At 40.1% G+C, this 18,358-nt stretch overlaps 1 protein-coding gene across 1 annotated transcript in view; it reads right to left on the reverse strand.

Moving 5' to 3' along the window:
- Nucleotides 1-18,358, reverse strand: part of FREM2 (FRAS1 related extracellular matrix 2) — a 146,940-nt gene that overhangs the window by 33,252 nt on the left and 95,330 nt on the right. Inside the window, exons 7-9 of the mRNA XM_075722378.1 lie at nucleotides 4,765-4,914; nucleotides 2,952-3,161; nucleotides 2,491-2,688 (exon numbers count right to left, since the gene is read on the reverse strand). Coding sequence (XP_075578493.1) covers nucleotides 2,491-2,688; nucleotides 2,952-3,161; nucleotides 4,765-4,914 — 558 coding nt within the window. The remainder of the gene's footprint in view (nucleotides 1-2,490; nucleotides 2,689-2,951; nucleotides 3,162-4,764; nucleotides 4,915-18,358) is intronic.

Below are 18,358 nucleotides of genomic sequence, written 5' to 3' on the forward strand. Positions count from 1 at the left end.
CTGCATCTGCTGGCCAAGGCATTCACCTTGACACCATATAAATTAATGAGTAATGACAATAGTGAAAGCAGAATTACTAATCATCACTTTTCTATGGAAACTCATTAAAGTGGAATCCCCCATTTTGGGACTTCTTTGTGTCAGGAATAGTGTGGCCAGCAGGAGCTGGGAGGTGATTGTTCCCCTGTACTCGGCGCTGGTGAGGCCGCACCTGGAATACTGTGTCCAGTTTTGGGCCCCTCAATACAAGAAAGACATTGAGGTGCTGGAGCGTGTTCAGAGAAGGGCAACAAGGCTGGTGAAGGGTCTGGAGCACAGGCCTTATGAGGAGCGGCTGAGGGAACTGGGGTTGTTTAGCCTGGAGAAGAGGAGGCTGAGGGGAGACCTTATCGCTCTCTACAACTACCTGAAAGGAGGTTGTAGTGAGGTGGGTGTTGGTTTCTTCTCCCATGTAGTTAGCAATAGGACAAGAGGAAATGGGCTCAAGGTGCGCCAGGGGAGGTTTAGGTTGGAAATTAGGAAAAATTTCTTCATGGAAAGGGTGGTCAAGCATTGGAACAGGCTGCCCAGAGAGGTGGTGGAGTCACCATCCCTGGAGGTGTTCAAAAAACGTGTAGATGTGGCACTTGGGGACATGGTTTAGTCTAGTCTACCCTTGATTGGTTTAGTGTGGACTTGGTAGTGTAGGTTAATGGTTGGACTGGATGATCTTGAAGGTCTTTTCCAACCTAAACGATTCTATGATTCTATGATTCTATGATTCTCTAAGACAAGTTTCTATTTAGTATATCTACTTCACACGTATTGTTCCTTTTGTTTTATCTTAGAATAAAATACTCCTCAGTGACCTCTGCCACAGTGTGCATTTAAAAACTAAATACTTGCACAAGGAAGCAGAGTAATAGAAACTTTCACTGATACTAATGGTAATTTTGTCCTGGAGTCTTGTATTTCAACTCTCTTTTGATTGGACACTCTCCAAGTGTGTGGACCTTCACTTATGTTATTCCTTTTGATTTTAATGTCCTTTAAACTCCCACTGATTTCAAGTGACAATGAATATTGCCTTAATGCTTTGGAGTTGCAAAATGCTCAATTTGAGCACTCACAAATCAATGTGTCTAGACTTACTAGATATTCAGAGACTGTGAAAAGGCCTTGTCTTAGGCCTTCTACAAGAGCAGCAAGAATTATGAGTGGTGTGCAGTGTCTGGCTTCCAGTGTCAGACTTAGTGGGCTCATCATCACAACAATGACTCCTACATCCCTGACAAAAGGAACAGCACAGGATATGAGAGAGATGAGGTCAATTTATGGTATTTTTTCATCATTATATATGCAAATATGATCAAGGCTCTTCAAGATGAAGAACCAGACCAGGATGCTGACTGTGTTCATTTTCTGAGGTTGTTTTTTCCCCCCTATAGAAAATAAATTATCCATTAGGAGGAGAAAAAAAAATTCAAAATAGTAATCCTGCTCATTGTTACACAGGAAATATGAAAACTTTACTGAAACTGCCATATATTAAACATGCCTAAGAAGCTTATGGAAACAAGATATGATCCTAGCAGACCTCTTTGCTACTTGTCTTTGCAGAGAAATGGTAAAGAGATGCTCAAAAAAAGAGGCAAGTCACTTCCTAAGGGGCCCAGATCCGTTAATCGTTAACAAGTTGGACTCTCCTTCCCTGTTGCACAGAAGCAATGGCAAAAGTATAGAAGACATGACAGCACTAAAAGCTGAGGTCAGCTCTAAATAAAGATAGACTGAACAACTCACTTTACAAGAGAACTATGATATAGGTCTACAGAAATATGAAGGTCATCATTGCTGTGACAAGGGCATACCAAGGATTTCATGCTGATGACAGAATTTGTTTAGGGCTTGTAAAAAATATTATGTGTGTGTAAACTTAAAAGACTAAAAGACTAAACTGAATTCTGCACAAATAGAAGGAATCGGGCAATATTTTTTCAAGGTAGTAACATCTGATTTATTTGTATTTCGTCTCTGATGTGAGATATTAAATACCTGATATTGGTGAACTGCCTTAGGAAAGTCTCAGTGGGGAAAAAAAATTTAAACAGAAATTAGAGAGCTATATCCCTGTTGAAAGATCTATTACTCATTCCAGTGCAAGTCAAATGTATTTACCAGAAATCTGCTTAACAGCAGGTCTGTGCTTCTGTTATTGTGTTACGATGAACTTGCTTTTGCTATCAAAAAGATCCTGTCACTCAGACTGAACCTATATGAAGATATGTCCCTTTCATTCCTATTGAGTATCCCTGTAGGTCAGAAGTGAAGCAAAAAGAGATAACATAAGTTCTGTGTACTCTGCGCATTGTGTGTGGAAAAAAGCTTGGCTTTCCAGAGTGGTCTTTTTGGCATTACATTATGAGAAGACACAATTAAAACAAAACAAAACAAACAAACAAAGCAAAGCAAAACAAAACATGGTAGACTAAAATAAGATCAAGGGCTTACCAGGAAGGAATGTGATGATGGAACTGTCAGTATTTGGACGTTCTTCAAAGTCCATCATTACCTGAGCTGAACCTTGCCTTGTATAGCATCTCACAGTGGATGTGTATCGGACATCCCCACTCCTATATATCATGGCAGAAATCTGTCCATCATTTTCATTGCCTACATATACAGATTCTTTAAACTGCATCTTAGGCACTGGGCAGAAAAACATAAAAAGCATGTGTAAAGTATAATTGCAAAAGTTATCATATCTTCCCTCCACTATTTCAAATTATGTTATGTTACATTGTACCAGATATATAACATGAGCTGCTAGACAGCAAATGACTTAACACATCATCTGTAGCTGAAAAGTGTAGATTCATCTTGGTGTGATTCAACAGGACAAGTGCTATTTGTGTATTGCAGTCATCCATCTCCTGCATAAATGTGAAAAGGTAAACAAAATTATTACTCACAGTCAGACACTGAGTCATTAATGAAGATGGTGGCCTTGCTGGGTTCTCCAAGGGCAGCGTTCATGGGCATCCTTAGCACAACCTCAAACTTCTCGGTTCCTTCTAACACTGGCTGTCCAAGGTCATCCAGGATTACCACACGAAACGTCTGCATATTGACTCCAGGGGAAAAATCCAAATTACGACTGATGCCTACATAATCTACTCCAGCTACCAATAGAAAAGAGATAAAAAATATCAAATTAATAAAAAGGATTACATGTAATGAGAAATAAAAGTATCTACCATTGGGCAGTTAATTGTAGGTAAATCTATTTTTTCTTTAAATATAATTTTAAAATTTGCCAAATTCTGGCACTTATGTAAAGCAAAAGTATCTTTTGACCATCTAAGATGGACTATACAATAAAAGAAGTCAATATTAAGCTACTTTTTGTTTAGTGATTCAAGTCACAAAATGGGTCTGATTCTGTTCTGTTGTAAACCAACAGTTTGTTCTAAGTGAGAAATGAAAGTAAGCAAAAAGCTTTGAGAGAAACTCTGGAGATGAAGCAAAGTCTTTTGGAAAGAAATTTATTATTTTGTAATGAAGACGTATCTAGGTATCTAGGATTTTAGTGAAGGACTGTGTTTTAACGTCCATTTTTGAGAGAATAAGCAGAAGGGCTGTTGAAACAAAGCTTTGGGGGAAACAGTTTCATTGAAATTGAAATGAGGTTCGGATTTCTGCGAATTTGAAAAAATTTGGCAAGATTAAAGGCCATCATCAGATGGGCACTTGCCTAAAGTCCCTGCTGCTCTACCCCAGAGCTAAGCCTCTAAGGCAGGATGCCAGGACTGCCAGCTCAGCGCAGCGGATCCATTGCTGCACTGTGTAAAACCAAGAACCAGGTTCATGGCAGCCAGCCATGTCAGAGCTTTCAGGCTGTGACCAACAGGCTAGCGAGCCCAAGAGCTGTGCCATTCCCAGTCTTGAATACTAGAGGTCCTGGCACAAGGGATTATGTTTCTTACTGTAAGGAAATATTTTTTTTTCCCCAGATATAAAATAACTTAAATATTCAGGATGAGACAAAGACATCAGATCATATAAAGCAAGTTCAGAAATGAAGTAATAATTTTTTTTTCAGACTTCATAATTTTCTTTTTCATGAGAAATATGTTTATCATATGTGTGATACATAGATATGATGTTTAGATATTCCTGAAATAACAGTGAAGTTTCACACAATTTTGCCTCAGTGAAAATTAGTTGAGAAGACAAACTCTACTGTCCAGTTAGACTCAGGATAAGCATCTAAGGAAGATAGTTTTTATGCTGTCTTTATACGAATGTCTTAGTTTTAAACATTGTGGTTTGTGGGGAAAAAAAAAAAATAGAGTACACTAACACTTGATTCTGCAGACAAAGGTTCTGTCAAAGCATCACTGAACCACACAGCTGTAGCAATCCTCCTGCTGAACAGGTTAGTAGATAATTTCTTATTGCCTACAGTAAAATGAGACGACCAAACTGCAAGCTACCAGTGATTATAACTGTGCCCAGAGTATGCTGTTGAGACTGCCTTTGTGTGATGGTGTTTTATATGAGGCTTTGAAGGCATTTCTCTTAGTGCTTTAGTTCACAGTTGCTCCTACTCCCTTTTCTTTGAGACAAATTCTGTAACTATGTAATTTGTTCTAAGAAGAAAGATCTGCTAAGACCAAGAGACATATAAATTCCATCGCATGTAGTTGAATCTATATCAAGACCAAAGGTACTAGCATTTGTTGTTGAGATGTATTACGAAACTAGAACAAAACAGTAACTTACCCTCTGCAGTTATGGGTTCAGATTTGCGAGACCTCACTGTAACAGAGGCAGCTTTAGACAGATCAGTTCCAGTCCTCCAGACACGTACCTCAATATAGCCAGCACTCTCATCAACATAGTATTCATCATTTCCAAAGTAGAATGCTGGTTCTGGTGAAAGAGGAATAATGCCCATAAATCTTTCTTTACCTTACGTTGAAGGTAACAAGAGAGCATAAAATCCACATTAGACAATGGAGAGCACTTTGGTTTTCTCAGTGAGTGAAATAAAGCTTTTTTTTAAAGTTTAAAATTTTTCTAGGTATTTTTGGGCTTCTTTTCAAGTATTGGTTTGCTTATTTTAGGACAGGAATTGTTATATGAAACATAACTCTCATATATATATGTGCTCTTTTTCTTGCCTCTTACATTTTCAGCTTTGTGTGTGAATCTGTGTGCAAAACCAAATGTGTTATCCCATTAAACTTATTTGAGCTGAGTCCTGTGCGTAAGCCAGAAAATTCCTTGCATTTTTCACTTTGGTGCAAACTGACAAAGGTGAATATAGATAATGAAACCTTAACTTGAATGTTCTCACAGATTACTGTTGCTAAAACCAGACTGGAACATGATATATAACTGGAGCTGCTTTTGGAAATGTTTTCCATCTAACCAAAGGGGCAAATACTTAATTTTAGTTCCTCCACATCTCGCATTTAAAACAAAATCAATCTTATTTCACGTAAACTGGAATGTGAATAGTCTTTTATCTTAATATTTAAGTTCCACAGTTTATAAGAAAGAAGAGCAAAAAGCAAAGGAGGTTAAGTGTTATCCCACTTAACAGACATATTGTTTATCCTCATTTTTTTCTCCCTTTTTTTAGTTTTTCTACCCATAGCAATTTCACACAGTAAACAGGCTTAAAAACAGCCCAGCTTCATCCTGGATGTATATCAGCTCCCCTTTTCTATCCCTTTCATTCCTGTTTCAAACGTGTAAGATTAAGCACACAGAGCCAGTGCCTCAGTTTTCCCATTGTGCAGCAGAAATCATACCTACCTTCCCCAACAGTTGGGATGTAATCTAAAGACCTAGACAAGTTCTCTTTGTATTTCATCACAATTTTCTTATGGTGCCTAGTGAGAATTTATTATAATCAAGAGGTTACAGTATCACAAATGTGCTTGAAATACCATACAGCATATGGCCAACTCGAATTAAGTTGATTAAGATCTTAGCAATTAATCAGTGCTCTATCAGTGGCACTATGAATACTTCCCCTTCATCAAGCATACAAAAAAAGAAAAAAGTTCAAAGGAAATGACTGGAAAAGTTTATGGTCCTGCAGAACTATGCTTAGCATACAGAAAAGGTACAACTTACCTGAAGGAGGAGACATAAATCCCTTTTAATGGTAAGAGGAAGTTGGGCCCATCATTTCGATGATTCGGTCAAATTTTCTTAAGATTATATGTATGTTGCAAAACCTATGACTAGTATTACAATGGAGCAAATGTTTTGGAGTTGAAGAACATGCTTTGGACTACAACTGAGCTTAATGAAGCCAAATATTGTGAAGACATTGTCTTTTGAAGGTTTTGGAGAGGCTTGCAGGAACCAGACAGACAAAATATCTATGCTTTTCTAAAGTACTTGAGGACAATCTGACTGACTACACAGTGTATGACAACAGCCTCCTCTGTGGTAGATAGTTTATTTATTTTTATAGAAAACTCAACAATGCAAAATAGGAATTTAATTAAAACTAACCAGAAGTAATACGAAGTACTTACTACTAAGCCAACACTTCCTCTGAGAAGGCAGCAGTTAATAAGTATTTTGGAATTGCATTCAAGAGTTAAATTGGAAGTTTTGGAGAAAAGAATTTTCTCTTCTGCTTTCAAGATTTTTCCTGCATTTCACAACTGACAAAATAAGTTATTAAAAAACAAGCAAACAAACAAACCCCCTTAATATTCCACACCAGTGAAACAAATGCAGCTGCCTCTCTACTTACCTGCTAAAACTAAAATCATGGGTTGTAACAAATCGATGGAACTGTATGTATTTACTGAAAAATAGTGCAGATTCATAGACCTGCTTAAGCACTATCAGGGTCATCAACCTTTGCAGGATGAAAGACAAACTTGGCAAATGTCTAACTTTGGTAGATAAAAAGGCTTTCAGTTGCAATTTGAATTTTTTTATTCAACATTATGTGTATTTAAATGTGTGTTTGTGTGCACAGACAGACACACATCAATCTTACATAATTTGCCTATAGCGACTGGGTTTTCAGTAATTGCATTTATATTTGGGACTGCGAAGCTCTTAGAATCACAGAATCATAGAACCATTTAGGTTGGAAAAGACCTTTAAGATCATCCAGTCCAACCATTAACCTAACATTACCAAGTCCACACTAAACCAGTCAAGGGTAGACTAGACTTAACCATGTCCCAGAGTGCCACGTCTACCCGTTTTAGGATACACTCTCTGGGCCTTTTTATATAACTACTATGAACTTTGATAAGATTTCTACTTACAGGGATACTGCAGAACTGTATATTATATCTGCAAAGAAATGTGGCATTTCAGACATACAATAATCTTCTAAAATTCTCAAGATGGACAAAGACTCACCCAGCCTCTAGAGGTTAAAAACACAGAATGCCTACTAAGACCAAATGGTTATGAATGTGCCAACAGTTAGATAAAGGCAGTTAAAAATACTATCAAATCTAATACATGTCATTTCTTAAACAAGTATTCTTAAAGTTTAGCACACTTTTCCAAGTCTAATCTCATTCTTATAATCCTGTTCTCTCTATATCAATGTCCCAGTGGTTCTAGAATTAGATCTGGACTTGGCTGCACCTTATTTTAAGCACTTAAGCGAGAGGTACTCACACTCACAGCCTGCTTGCTCAGTTTGCAAGGAAAAAGGCCATTCCAGGAGGTTTCCCAGCATAATGAGCATACAGAAGGAGAGGTGGAATGGCTCACTCACTGCAGCGAGAAAAATCCGAGGAGATCCGGAAGCATTCCCTTCTACTCACTGACTACACAGGGAACTTAGATGATCTGCCTTAAACTAGGGGGAAGATACAAAAGAAAATGTTCGTTTCTTGTAGTGTTATTCTAATGCTTGCTTTACTGCTGCTGAAGAAGAATCCCTACGCACTGTTTGTTCCTGTAGTCACAGCCACACATAAAAATGCCTAAACCCTCAGTTAGCTTGCCTTGTGTTCCAGAGTGAGTTTTTCACACTTTTTGAGGCATGCATCTTCAATGAAAGACACATTCTGCATGAGTACCCATCCCAGGAAATGAATCCTTACAAATGTTTTGTAAGTCCATTTCCTGTAAGCCGCGTTAGCAGCTCCCCAGGGGAAGTAGCAAAGCCAAGCTACTAACAGGGAAAGCATTGTCTTTCTCAGGTCACGGCTGGAAAACACTCTGCTCAATGGCTGCAGGCTCACTTACAGCAGATCTTTAATCTAGTAATCACTCTGAAGAGAGACTACTGCAAATTTAATGGTTCCTCTTACTGAAATAAGAGGAAGTTGTTTTCGAGTTTTTTTGTTCAGACCCACAGACTTCACTGGCATGAAGTTACAATAATCAAGAGGAGAAAGGTTAGGAGCTTTAGTCCCAGGTTTCTTGGCACAGAAATTAAATCTTTGTCTTGCCTTTGTATTTACACAGTCAGGAGTGTATATCAACTACAGCTCTAGTCAGTCATCAAGCAGGAAAACAAACACACTTCTTATGCTGTTAGAAACAGGCCTATCTTTGAACCTATATCAGAAAATCAATGCAATAGCAAAAAAATATATATGTCCAAGGAGGCCTTTGTTTTTAAAATTATATCCTTACAATCTGCTTTAGAGGGACACGGCAAAAGAGTAGCTTGGTTGTAAAGATATGCGATGTGCCACAATGAGTTTGGGCTGCTGTTGTGGTTTAACCCAGTAGGCAGCTAAACACTACACAGTAGTTCGCTCACTCCCCCTCTACCCCCAGTGGGATGGGGGAGAGAATTGGGGAAAAAAAAAAAAGTAAAATACATGGGTTGAGATAAAGACAGTTTAATAGGACAGAAAAGGATGGGAAAATAATAGTTATAATAATAATAATATATAAAATAAGTGATGCACAATGCAATTGCTCACCACCCGCTGACTGATACCCAGCCAGTGCAAATAATATGTAAGGCAGGATAGTTCGGACAAACACAAAAGAACAGACTCTTCTGTACTGACACCTTGATAAGCCTTAGCAATAAAGTGATTTTCAGTGATATATGCTTCCAGTGAGAGACAGATATATATATCTCTGTACATATTATCACAAGGAGAGAAATATAGAAGAAAACAGACCTGCCACTCTGACATATTTATAGAATCATAGAATCATAGAATCATTAAGGTTGGAAAAGACCTTTAAGATCATCCAGTCCAACCATTAACCTAACATTACCAACTCCACCATTAAACCAGTTAAGGGTAGAGTAGCAACCCCACACCTCCTGGCTTGGTGGCTGGATTATTTATAATGAAAGTAAAAACTAGGAATCATTAAGCTTGGAAAGGACCTCTAAGATCATCAGTCCAATCATCAACCCAACAACCCAACAATGCCCACTAAACCATGTCCCAAAGTGCCACGTCTACCCATTTTTTGAACACTTCCAGGGATGGTGACTCCACCACCTCTCTGGGCAGCCTGTTCCAATGCTTGACCATGCCTTCCATGAAGAAATTTTTCCTAATATCCAATCTAAACCTCCCCTGGCACAGCTTGAGCCCATTTCCTCTCGTCCTATCGCTAACTACATGGGAGAAGAAACCAACACCCACCTCACTACAACCTCCTTTCAGGTAGTTGTAGAGAGCGATAAGGTCTCCCCTCAGCCTCCTCTTCTCCACACTAAACAACACCAGTTCCCTCAGCTGCTTCTCATAAGGCCTGTGCTCTAGACCCTTCACCAGCCTTGTTGCCCTTCTCTGAACACGCTCCAGCACCTCAATGTCTTTCTTGTATTGAGGGGCCCAAAACTGGACACAATATTCCAGGTGCGGCCTCACCAGTGCCGAGTACAGGGGAACAATCACCTCCCTGCTCCTGCTGGCCACAGCATTCCTGATACAAGCCAGGATGCTGTTGGCCTTCTTGGCCACCTGGGAACACTGCTGGCTCATGTTCAGCTGGCTATCAACCAGCACCCCCACATCCGTTTCGGCCAGGCAGCTTTCCAGCCACTCTTCCCCAAGCCTGTAGCATTGCATGGGGTTGTTGTGACCCAAGTGCAGGACCCAGCACTTGGCCTTGTTGAACCTCATACAGTTGGCCTCGGCCCATCGATCCAGCCTGTCCAGGCCCCTCTGCAGGGCCATCCTACCCTCCAGCAGATTGACACTCCCACCCAGTTTGGTGTCATCTGCAAAGTTACTGAGGTATTGGAACTAGGAGAAGCAGTCATTACAACAACTCATGGTTGTCTTTTCTAGTGGTGTTAAACTGTTTATTCCTAAAAGCTTTTGCCTTCCTTCTTTCCATTCACAGTAGAAACAAGGCTATGACATGAAGATTATGAGTTGCCAGAGCTAGCAGAAATCTGTCATGGTAATGCAGAAGGTGCAAAACAGTGCTTTGTAAGCCTGCTAACCTGTTCTGGTACAGCCTTGACATGCTAGTGCAATGCTGAGTCCAAAGTAATGAGCCCCGATGGTTGACACAGCTAATTAGCTTGGACATAGCAACAGACAAACGTGGCCAGATTTCCTCTGAACTTGATCTGGCTCATACCCAGACAATGTATACGTCCCTGCACAATGCTTACTTGCTTTTCAGTATCACAGCTAGCTGTGAGCTGCTGAGTCTGTAACACAAGAGACTCCACCCTTCTGAACACGAAGTGGGTGAGTTGTAGATAGACCAGTTAAGAACAAGAGTTCCATTAAATCTGAGAAGGAATGGGCATTTACTGTTTAATAGCAGTAAAGGTCAACTTCTGTAATCTCTCTCATATATGCATGTTAATAGGAGTGAAAAAAAAAGATCAGAAAAACTGTCCATTACAAGAAGTTTATAGTATGATATTATGAAAGGGGACTTTAACATCTGAAACTAGGTACCACCATTCTACAGCTATTTACACATACTTGAAGCTATGCAAGCAACTGAGCTTGCATTTAGCACAATGAATTTAATTTGCCAAGTCATTTATTTTTGCTCAATGCTGTAGAAGCAGGGGTCAAGATTACAGTCAGAGCTCAGTTCTGGAGCAGGTACCTATTGTGCAAATGCCAATAGCTTTTTATTTGATGTGGTCAAAACAGATTACTTTTCAAATTCATATGTTGTAATCTTAACGGCTTTCATCTTCTTAGCACCGTTGTCATAACTTTTGCAATCAAAAAGTAAATTCACCTTAGAATCAAAATTACTAGTTGCAGCCAAACTGACACACACGTTATCTCAAGCAAATAATGTCTGCATTTCCATTTGTCTCAACAGCCCATTTCTGTCTAGCAACTTACAATGATTTTTTAAAGGATACCGCAAACATAACAGGTACAAAGACAGACTCAAATTAATGCAACCTTTACCAAACCCAGTTCTATTTTGTAAGAAAAACACAAAATTGTTTTTTTTAATCCACAAAGGCAATGCCATACATTGACTGGACTGGTTCATCACTGAATTACTCATTTTATGCAACTTAACCTCATAATTTCAGTAGAATAACACAGTGTCAGTCAAGATCAATAACTGCTATGAACAACATTATATATGATTCACTTTGAATTAATTTATGATACATACTAATTCAGTATAGACCTTTACATTTTAACTCACCCTTTATATTAAAGTGCATCCGTGCTTCAGTTTCTCTACCAGTACCATCGCAAGCAGCACCTGCCTAGCAGGCCTGGAATGCATGTCTAACCTCTCTGCTACATGAATAAGTGAAACTCAGATGTGAGCAAAGTAGCACAGTAAAGGAAGTAGACTACAGCCCTAGCTGCAAGACTGAGGATGGCAGTAAGATGGCTACAGTGATACCCCATCTCTAATCACCTACTCTTTCCTTCTTGTTAGTCCCATCCCTGCTGCAAGGACAGCCTGCAGCGTACTTTGCAGCCTGAAGAACTGAGCTAATTTTGATTTTGCTTAATGTCAGGTTGCAATTCATAATAGTTCAGTAATAACTAGATGAGGTACAGAGTATGCCTGAACCACAGAGAGTAAAGACATCTGAGTACATGAAGCCATGCTGTAGCTCAACTCATTCAAGATGTGTGCCTTTAAACTGAAGACGAATTTTTCAACAATTAGTTAACTATTATGTACAAGATGGTAATGAACAGTCTTAAGTTGTCTCCCAGCTATAACTGGCATTTCAGGAGAAAGGCTAATGTGTGAGGTTGACTATTATAAGTGACCTTCTCTTGGAAGCAATTAATTTACCTTTGTTGGTTTGCTGAGAGACATTGTTACCTTTCCAAATATCAAATTCGTATATATGTGAACTAACATATATGTGAAAATATTTATTAGTAGAAGTAGTATTGTTACGATCCTTGCATGCACCCTCAGGATATAACCTACAGACCTTGATAACACTGGAACTATCACAGGTGTCAGAGGAGCTTTTCCTATGTTCAGAGTCTGAGGACAGGGCCAAAAGATTTTTCCTGCTACATCAAGCTCCAACCACTTGCCCAAACTATTTCATAATCCAGCTAATTGCCTCATTTACCAATGTAAATAAAAATATAAAGACTAACAGCTGAAGAAACAAACACTTCGGAATTGGGGAACACACCCAAACATGATGGTATTGCCTGCAGCAACCATCTGACTTTCACATACCTTTTTCCTACTGGCTAGACCTCCCACAGAGCATGAAACCAACTCCAAATCTTCTACATGTTCTATTTTTAAAAAGAAAGAGATTATTTTTATGTAAGAGGCCCAGGAAATGGCATCAGTAACAAATTCTCAACAAACTGATGAAACAGAGGCAGGCAGATAAATGGGAAGGCTTGGCAGTAGTATTTAAATATACCACACACAAGGTACCTCACAAGGAGGCCAAGTGTGAAGGAGCTCACAGTCAGTGATTCATACATGAGATAACAAATGAGGACTCCTACAAACAGAAATGGTAGGAGAAGCTGAGCAGCATTTTAGAAATCAGGCTATATAAAGATATAGCACTTAGCCATTTCTAAATATGTTTTTTGCATTTTAATTAATTAGTTTACTACTGGGCCTTGCAGAAAAAGCAGCCTGTAGAAACGGTCTGAGTATAATAACTATATTTGCAAAACCAGAGGTTTCTGAGAATAATATTTTCAATTTTTCTCTTCCAAAGTGTGTTCCTCACACCTACACTCATATCAAGAAACATAACCACAAAATTGCAATAGCTCATTCTATGAATGATTTCTTTATAATACCTTGTAACATCATCCACTTAAATCACGACTCTGATCTCTAAGATTTTAAAGCCGAAAGTCACAGTGATGACAATTATGTTTTCTCCCCAGCTGAGATTTCCACTGGTTGGCAAGTAGTACTAGTAAGGCTTTTGAATGATAACAAGCATTTTGTTGTTTGGTAATGAGAGGTGATAGGAAGATAGCGAGAAAATTGTGGAGACTCAATAGCAAAGACAGAATTCCTGGACCTTCATAAAAGTAAATGCGTGTTGAAAATGGGTGAGCTCCTTATGCAATGAAAGCCATTAGACTTTGAGAAAAAGGATATAACAATATTCTAAAGATCAAAATAAATACATATTGTGCATTTTCTGAGAGCAATTTTTCACAGAATCACAGAATGGTTTGAGTCAGAAGGGACGTTTAAAGATCATCTACTCCAACACCCTGACACAGGCAGGGACATCTTTCACTAAACCAGGTTGCACAAAGCCCCATCCAAACTGACCTTGAACACTTCCAGGGATGGGGCATCCACAACTTCTCTGGGCAACGTGTTGCAGTGTCTCATCAACCTCATCATAAAAAATGTCTTCCTTATGTCTAATCTAAATCTACTCTCTTTCAGTTTAAAACTACTGCCTCTTGTCCTGTTGCTACAGGCCCTGGTAAAAAGTCTCTCTCTGTCTTTCTTATAAACCCCCTTTATATATATATATATATATTAAAAGGTCGCAATAAGGTCTCCCCAGAGCCTTCTCTTTTCCAGGCTGAACAACCCCATCTCTCTCAGCCTTTCTTCATAGGAGAGGTGTTCCAACCCTCTGATCATTTTTGTGACCCTCCTCTGGACCCATGCTATCAGATCCATGTCTTTCTTGTGCTGAGGGCCCCAGAGCTGGATGCAGTACTCCAGGTGGGGTCTCACAAGAGCAGAGAAGAGGGGAAGAATCACCTCCCTTGACTTGCTGGCCACACTTCTTTTTACACAGTCCAGGATACAGTTGTTTTTCTGGGCTGCAAAGTGCACATTGCAGGCTCATGTCCAGCTTTTCATCTACCAGTACCCCCAAGTCCTTCTGCGCGGAGGGGGATACCATTCATCCCTCAGTCTTTACTGATATTGAGGATTGCCCCAACCCAGGCACAGGACCTTGCACTTGGCCTTGTTGAACTTCATGAGGTTCACATGGGCCCACTCCTCAAGCCTCACAAGGTCCCTCTGGATGGCATCCCTTCCCTCAAGCCTATCAACTGTACCACTCAGCTTGGTGTCAACTGCAAACTTGCTGAGGGTGCACGCGATCCCACTGTCTATGTCATTGATAAAGATATTAAATAGTGTTGGTCCCAGTATGGACCCTTGAGGAACACCACTCAGTAGTAGTTTCTGTTTGGACATTGAAACCTTAACTATTTGGATGTGGCCACCCAGCTAATTTCTTATCCATCTAACAGTCCATCCATCAAACCCATATCTCTCCAATTTAGAGGTAAGAATGTTGTGGGGGGGACTGTGCCAAAGGTCTTGAAGAAGTCTAGGTAGATGACATCTGTAGTACTTCCTTTGTCCACTGATGCAGTCACTCCATCATAGATTTGCATCACTCAATTTACACTTTTACTATTTAGTCACAATGCCAATTTAGTTTGCTTAACTGGCAGAAACAAGCTCTTACAGGCTTTTCTGCCCACATACAATGAGAACACATTTAGTCTGCTGAGGTCGGAGAAGAAAAATATGCAAGAGATCTTCCATGCTTCCTTTACAGGAGCTAATGTTGAGGATAGGACTCAGCAGAGAAGACAGAACTGAAGTGGAAATAGAACAACAGCTAGACTTTTCAGACCACAAAAGCAGAGCTCTAATGACAGAAAATATGCTCTGCTGTATGTTAAAAGTTCTTGAATTCTCTCTTTTGGACTTCTGACCCCATTCGTGTGGGAGGAAACAGAAAAGAGTTGCCTGACAGACAGTAACGTGAGATAATGAATGAGTTAATCCTTTGATGATTTACACAATCAAGAGGAGAATCAAGGTCATTAAAGCCCAATGGGGTACACTGGTTACTCTGTTGTTCAGTATCCTTTGGGTATTCAAAGACTGATGAGCAAAATGACAGAGTCTCAGTGTAAGAAGCTTCAGAGGAAGGAAGATAATCTGAAGAAACCTTAGGAAAACTGAATGCACCAAGATATCATACACAACTTGATTATCCAAATCTTAAATACACAAAGCACTCACTAAGTCACTAAATTTACTCCCTACAATCACAAGCAACCAAGAACAAATGATTAATTTACAATGATTTGCTAGGCATTCATTACATTTTCAAACAGTCTGTAATGAATATAATATCTGTAGTACAAAGACCAAAGCCATAAAAAATATAACATGCTACAGGAAGACAGGAGAGAGAAAGATTTTCAATGTACTCTTGAGTGAACTGTCATAAAACAATGATCCATTAGGCTCTGGAAAACATCAGTATATCTAAGAACACCATCTCATTTAACTCACTCTAGATTTAACAGAAAGTATCAATTTCCTACAGTTCATGTAATTTCGTCCCTTCTGCTTATCAACTATTTTATGTGCTTTGAGTACAAAACTCAAAAGCTGTTTTATGTATTTCAACACTCTCCTAGAAATACTACTACAATTCACATAGAACTGTACTAATGCATGTGTAAGCTAGCCATTTAAGAACCTGTGGTAGTGAAGGCTTAGAGACATGCTGCTCCACCAGCTGAGTCCTCTGTCGTAAAGGAGCCATCTGAAATAGATGAGACAAAGTACTGTCTGGAGGTCCTTACCTATTAAAGGAGTCTAGATCATAAGGTTAGACTATATACCTAGTTATTAAGCAGCTAAGTGAAGATGAGACTAATCCAACATCTGTAGTTCATATATATATATAATGTGCGTATACCTGCATATACACACATATAATAAACTGTCAGTAACATATAATACTAGAAAAGCAAATCATAAATGCACCTGGTTGCCTTTATAGAATGTTCTACTGTAAGATACAACATTAATTTATTTCTGTGATAGACAGCAAACAGGGACTTTCCAAAATCTTTAAGGCTATCATCATAAATTGAACATTTTTCACTGTTCTGAACTGGTGATAATAAGAAATTATAAGTAAAGAAAACTGGGAGTATAACATGTGTCATAAATTGGCTGTCTTCCACTTTTTCCCTTGATTAGTTGCCAATATGGCCACCTGACACAGACTGGGGAAAGGGGAGGGGTCAGATAGAGATTTTACCTAATAAGAGGACAAAAGAAGTTAAAAGCTGCAAAAAAGTGCCAGAGGCCTCAGACTCATGGACACTGTAAAAATAGAAAAGGGAGAAAGTAGTGAAAGGAGGTTGTAGTGAGGTGGCTGTTGGTCTCTTCTCCCAAGTAGATAACGATAGGACAAGAGGAAATGGCCTCAAGCTGCGCCAGGGGAGGTTTAGATTGGATATTAGGAAAAATTTCTTTAGTGAAAGAGTGGTCAAGCATTAGAACAGGCTGCCCAGAGAGGTGGTGGAGTCACCATCCCTGGAAGTGTTCAAAAAACGGGTAGATGTGGCACTTGGGGACATGGATTAGTGGGCATGGTGTTGTTGGGTTGATGATTGGACTGATGATCTTAGAGGTCCTTTCCAATCTTAATGATTCCTAGTTTTTACTTTCATTATAAATAAGACAGCCACCAAGCCAGGAAACATGAAATTGCTCCTCTACCCTTAACTGTTTTAGTGGTGGACTTGGTAATATTAGGTTACTGGTTGGATTGACGATCTTAAAGGTCTTTTCCAACCTTAACGATTCTATGATTCTATGATTCTATGAAAGATGGATGTACAGAGGAAAAAAGAACAACTAGTTCATTTTTTTAGTCATCTCCAGAAAATGACAAAGGATACTTGGCCAAATCATGACTGCAGTCCATAATATAACACTGGGCATGCTCTGCCTATAGTGTTCAGGTTGTAACTAAAATTGGACTAATAGACTAGCAGATATTAACTACCCATCGGGGTAGGGGGAGTGAGCGAGCGGCTGTGTGGTGCTTAGTTGCTGGCTGGGGCTAAACCATGACACTATTTTGGGTTTTTCGATCATGGGGAGGTTTACACAGCACCAGGCCTGCTGGCGGCTAATGGAGATCGGCTGTCTCCAAAGGGGAAAAGGATTCTCGCCCATGAGTTCGCGGGACTCACTGAGAGGGCTTTAAACTAGGTTTGAAGGGGGAAGGGGATATAGACAGGCCCGCTAGTGAGGAGCCCAGGGGCGGCATGGCAACGTTGGGGGCGAAATCAATAGCCCAGCTCAAGTGCATGTACACCAATGCACGTAGCATGGGCAACAAACAGGAGGAGCTGGAAGCCGTTGTGCAGCAGGATGGCTATGACATAGTCACCATCACAGAAACATGGTGGGATGACTCTCATGACTGGAGTGCTGCACTGGATAGCTACAAGCTCTTCAGAAGGGATAGGCAGGGAAGGAGAGGCGGTTGGGTGGCTCTGTATGTTAGGGAGTGTTTTGACTGTATAGAGCTCGACAGTGGTGATGACAAAGTAGAGTGCTTATGGGTAAGGATGAGGGGGAAGGCCAGCAAGGCGGATATCCTGTTGGGAGTCTGCTATAGACCACCCCATCAGGATGTAGAGGTAGATGAGGCATTCTATAAGCAGCTGGCAGAAGTCTCGCAATCGCTAGCCCTTGTTCTCGTGGGGGACTTCAACTTGCCAGACATCTGCTGGAAATACAACACAGCAGAGAGGCAACAGTCTCAAAAGTTCCTAGAGTGTGTGGAGGATAACTTCCTGACGCAGCTGGTAAGTGAGCCTACCAGGGGAGGTGCCTCGCTTGACCTGATGTTTACTAACAGAGAAGGGCTTGTTGGAGATGTCGAGGTCGGAGGCCGTCTTGGGCTTAGCGACCACGACATGATAGAGTTCTTGATTCTGGGTGATGCCAAGAGGAGGGGCAGCAAAACTGTTACCATGGACTTCCGGAGGGCAGACTTTGGCCTTTTCAGGACCCTGGTTGGGAAAGTCCCTTGGGAGGCGGTCCTGAAAGGCAAAGGGGTCCAGGAAGGCTGGGCCTTCTTCAAGAAGGAAGTCTTAAGGACACAGGAGCGGGCTGTCCC

This window comes from Pelecanus crispus, chromosome 1 (assembly GCF_030463565.1).
Source record: "Pelecanus crispus isolate bPelCri1 chromosome 1, bPelCri1.pri, whole genome shotgun sequence".
NCBI classification, from domain to species: Eukaryota; Metazoa; Chordata; class Aves; order Pelecaniformes; family Pelecanidae; genus Pelecanus; species Pelecanus crispus.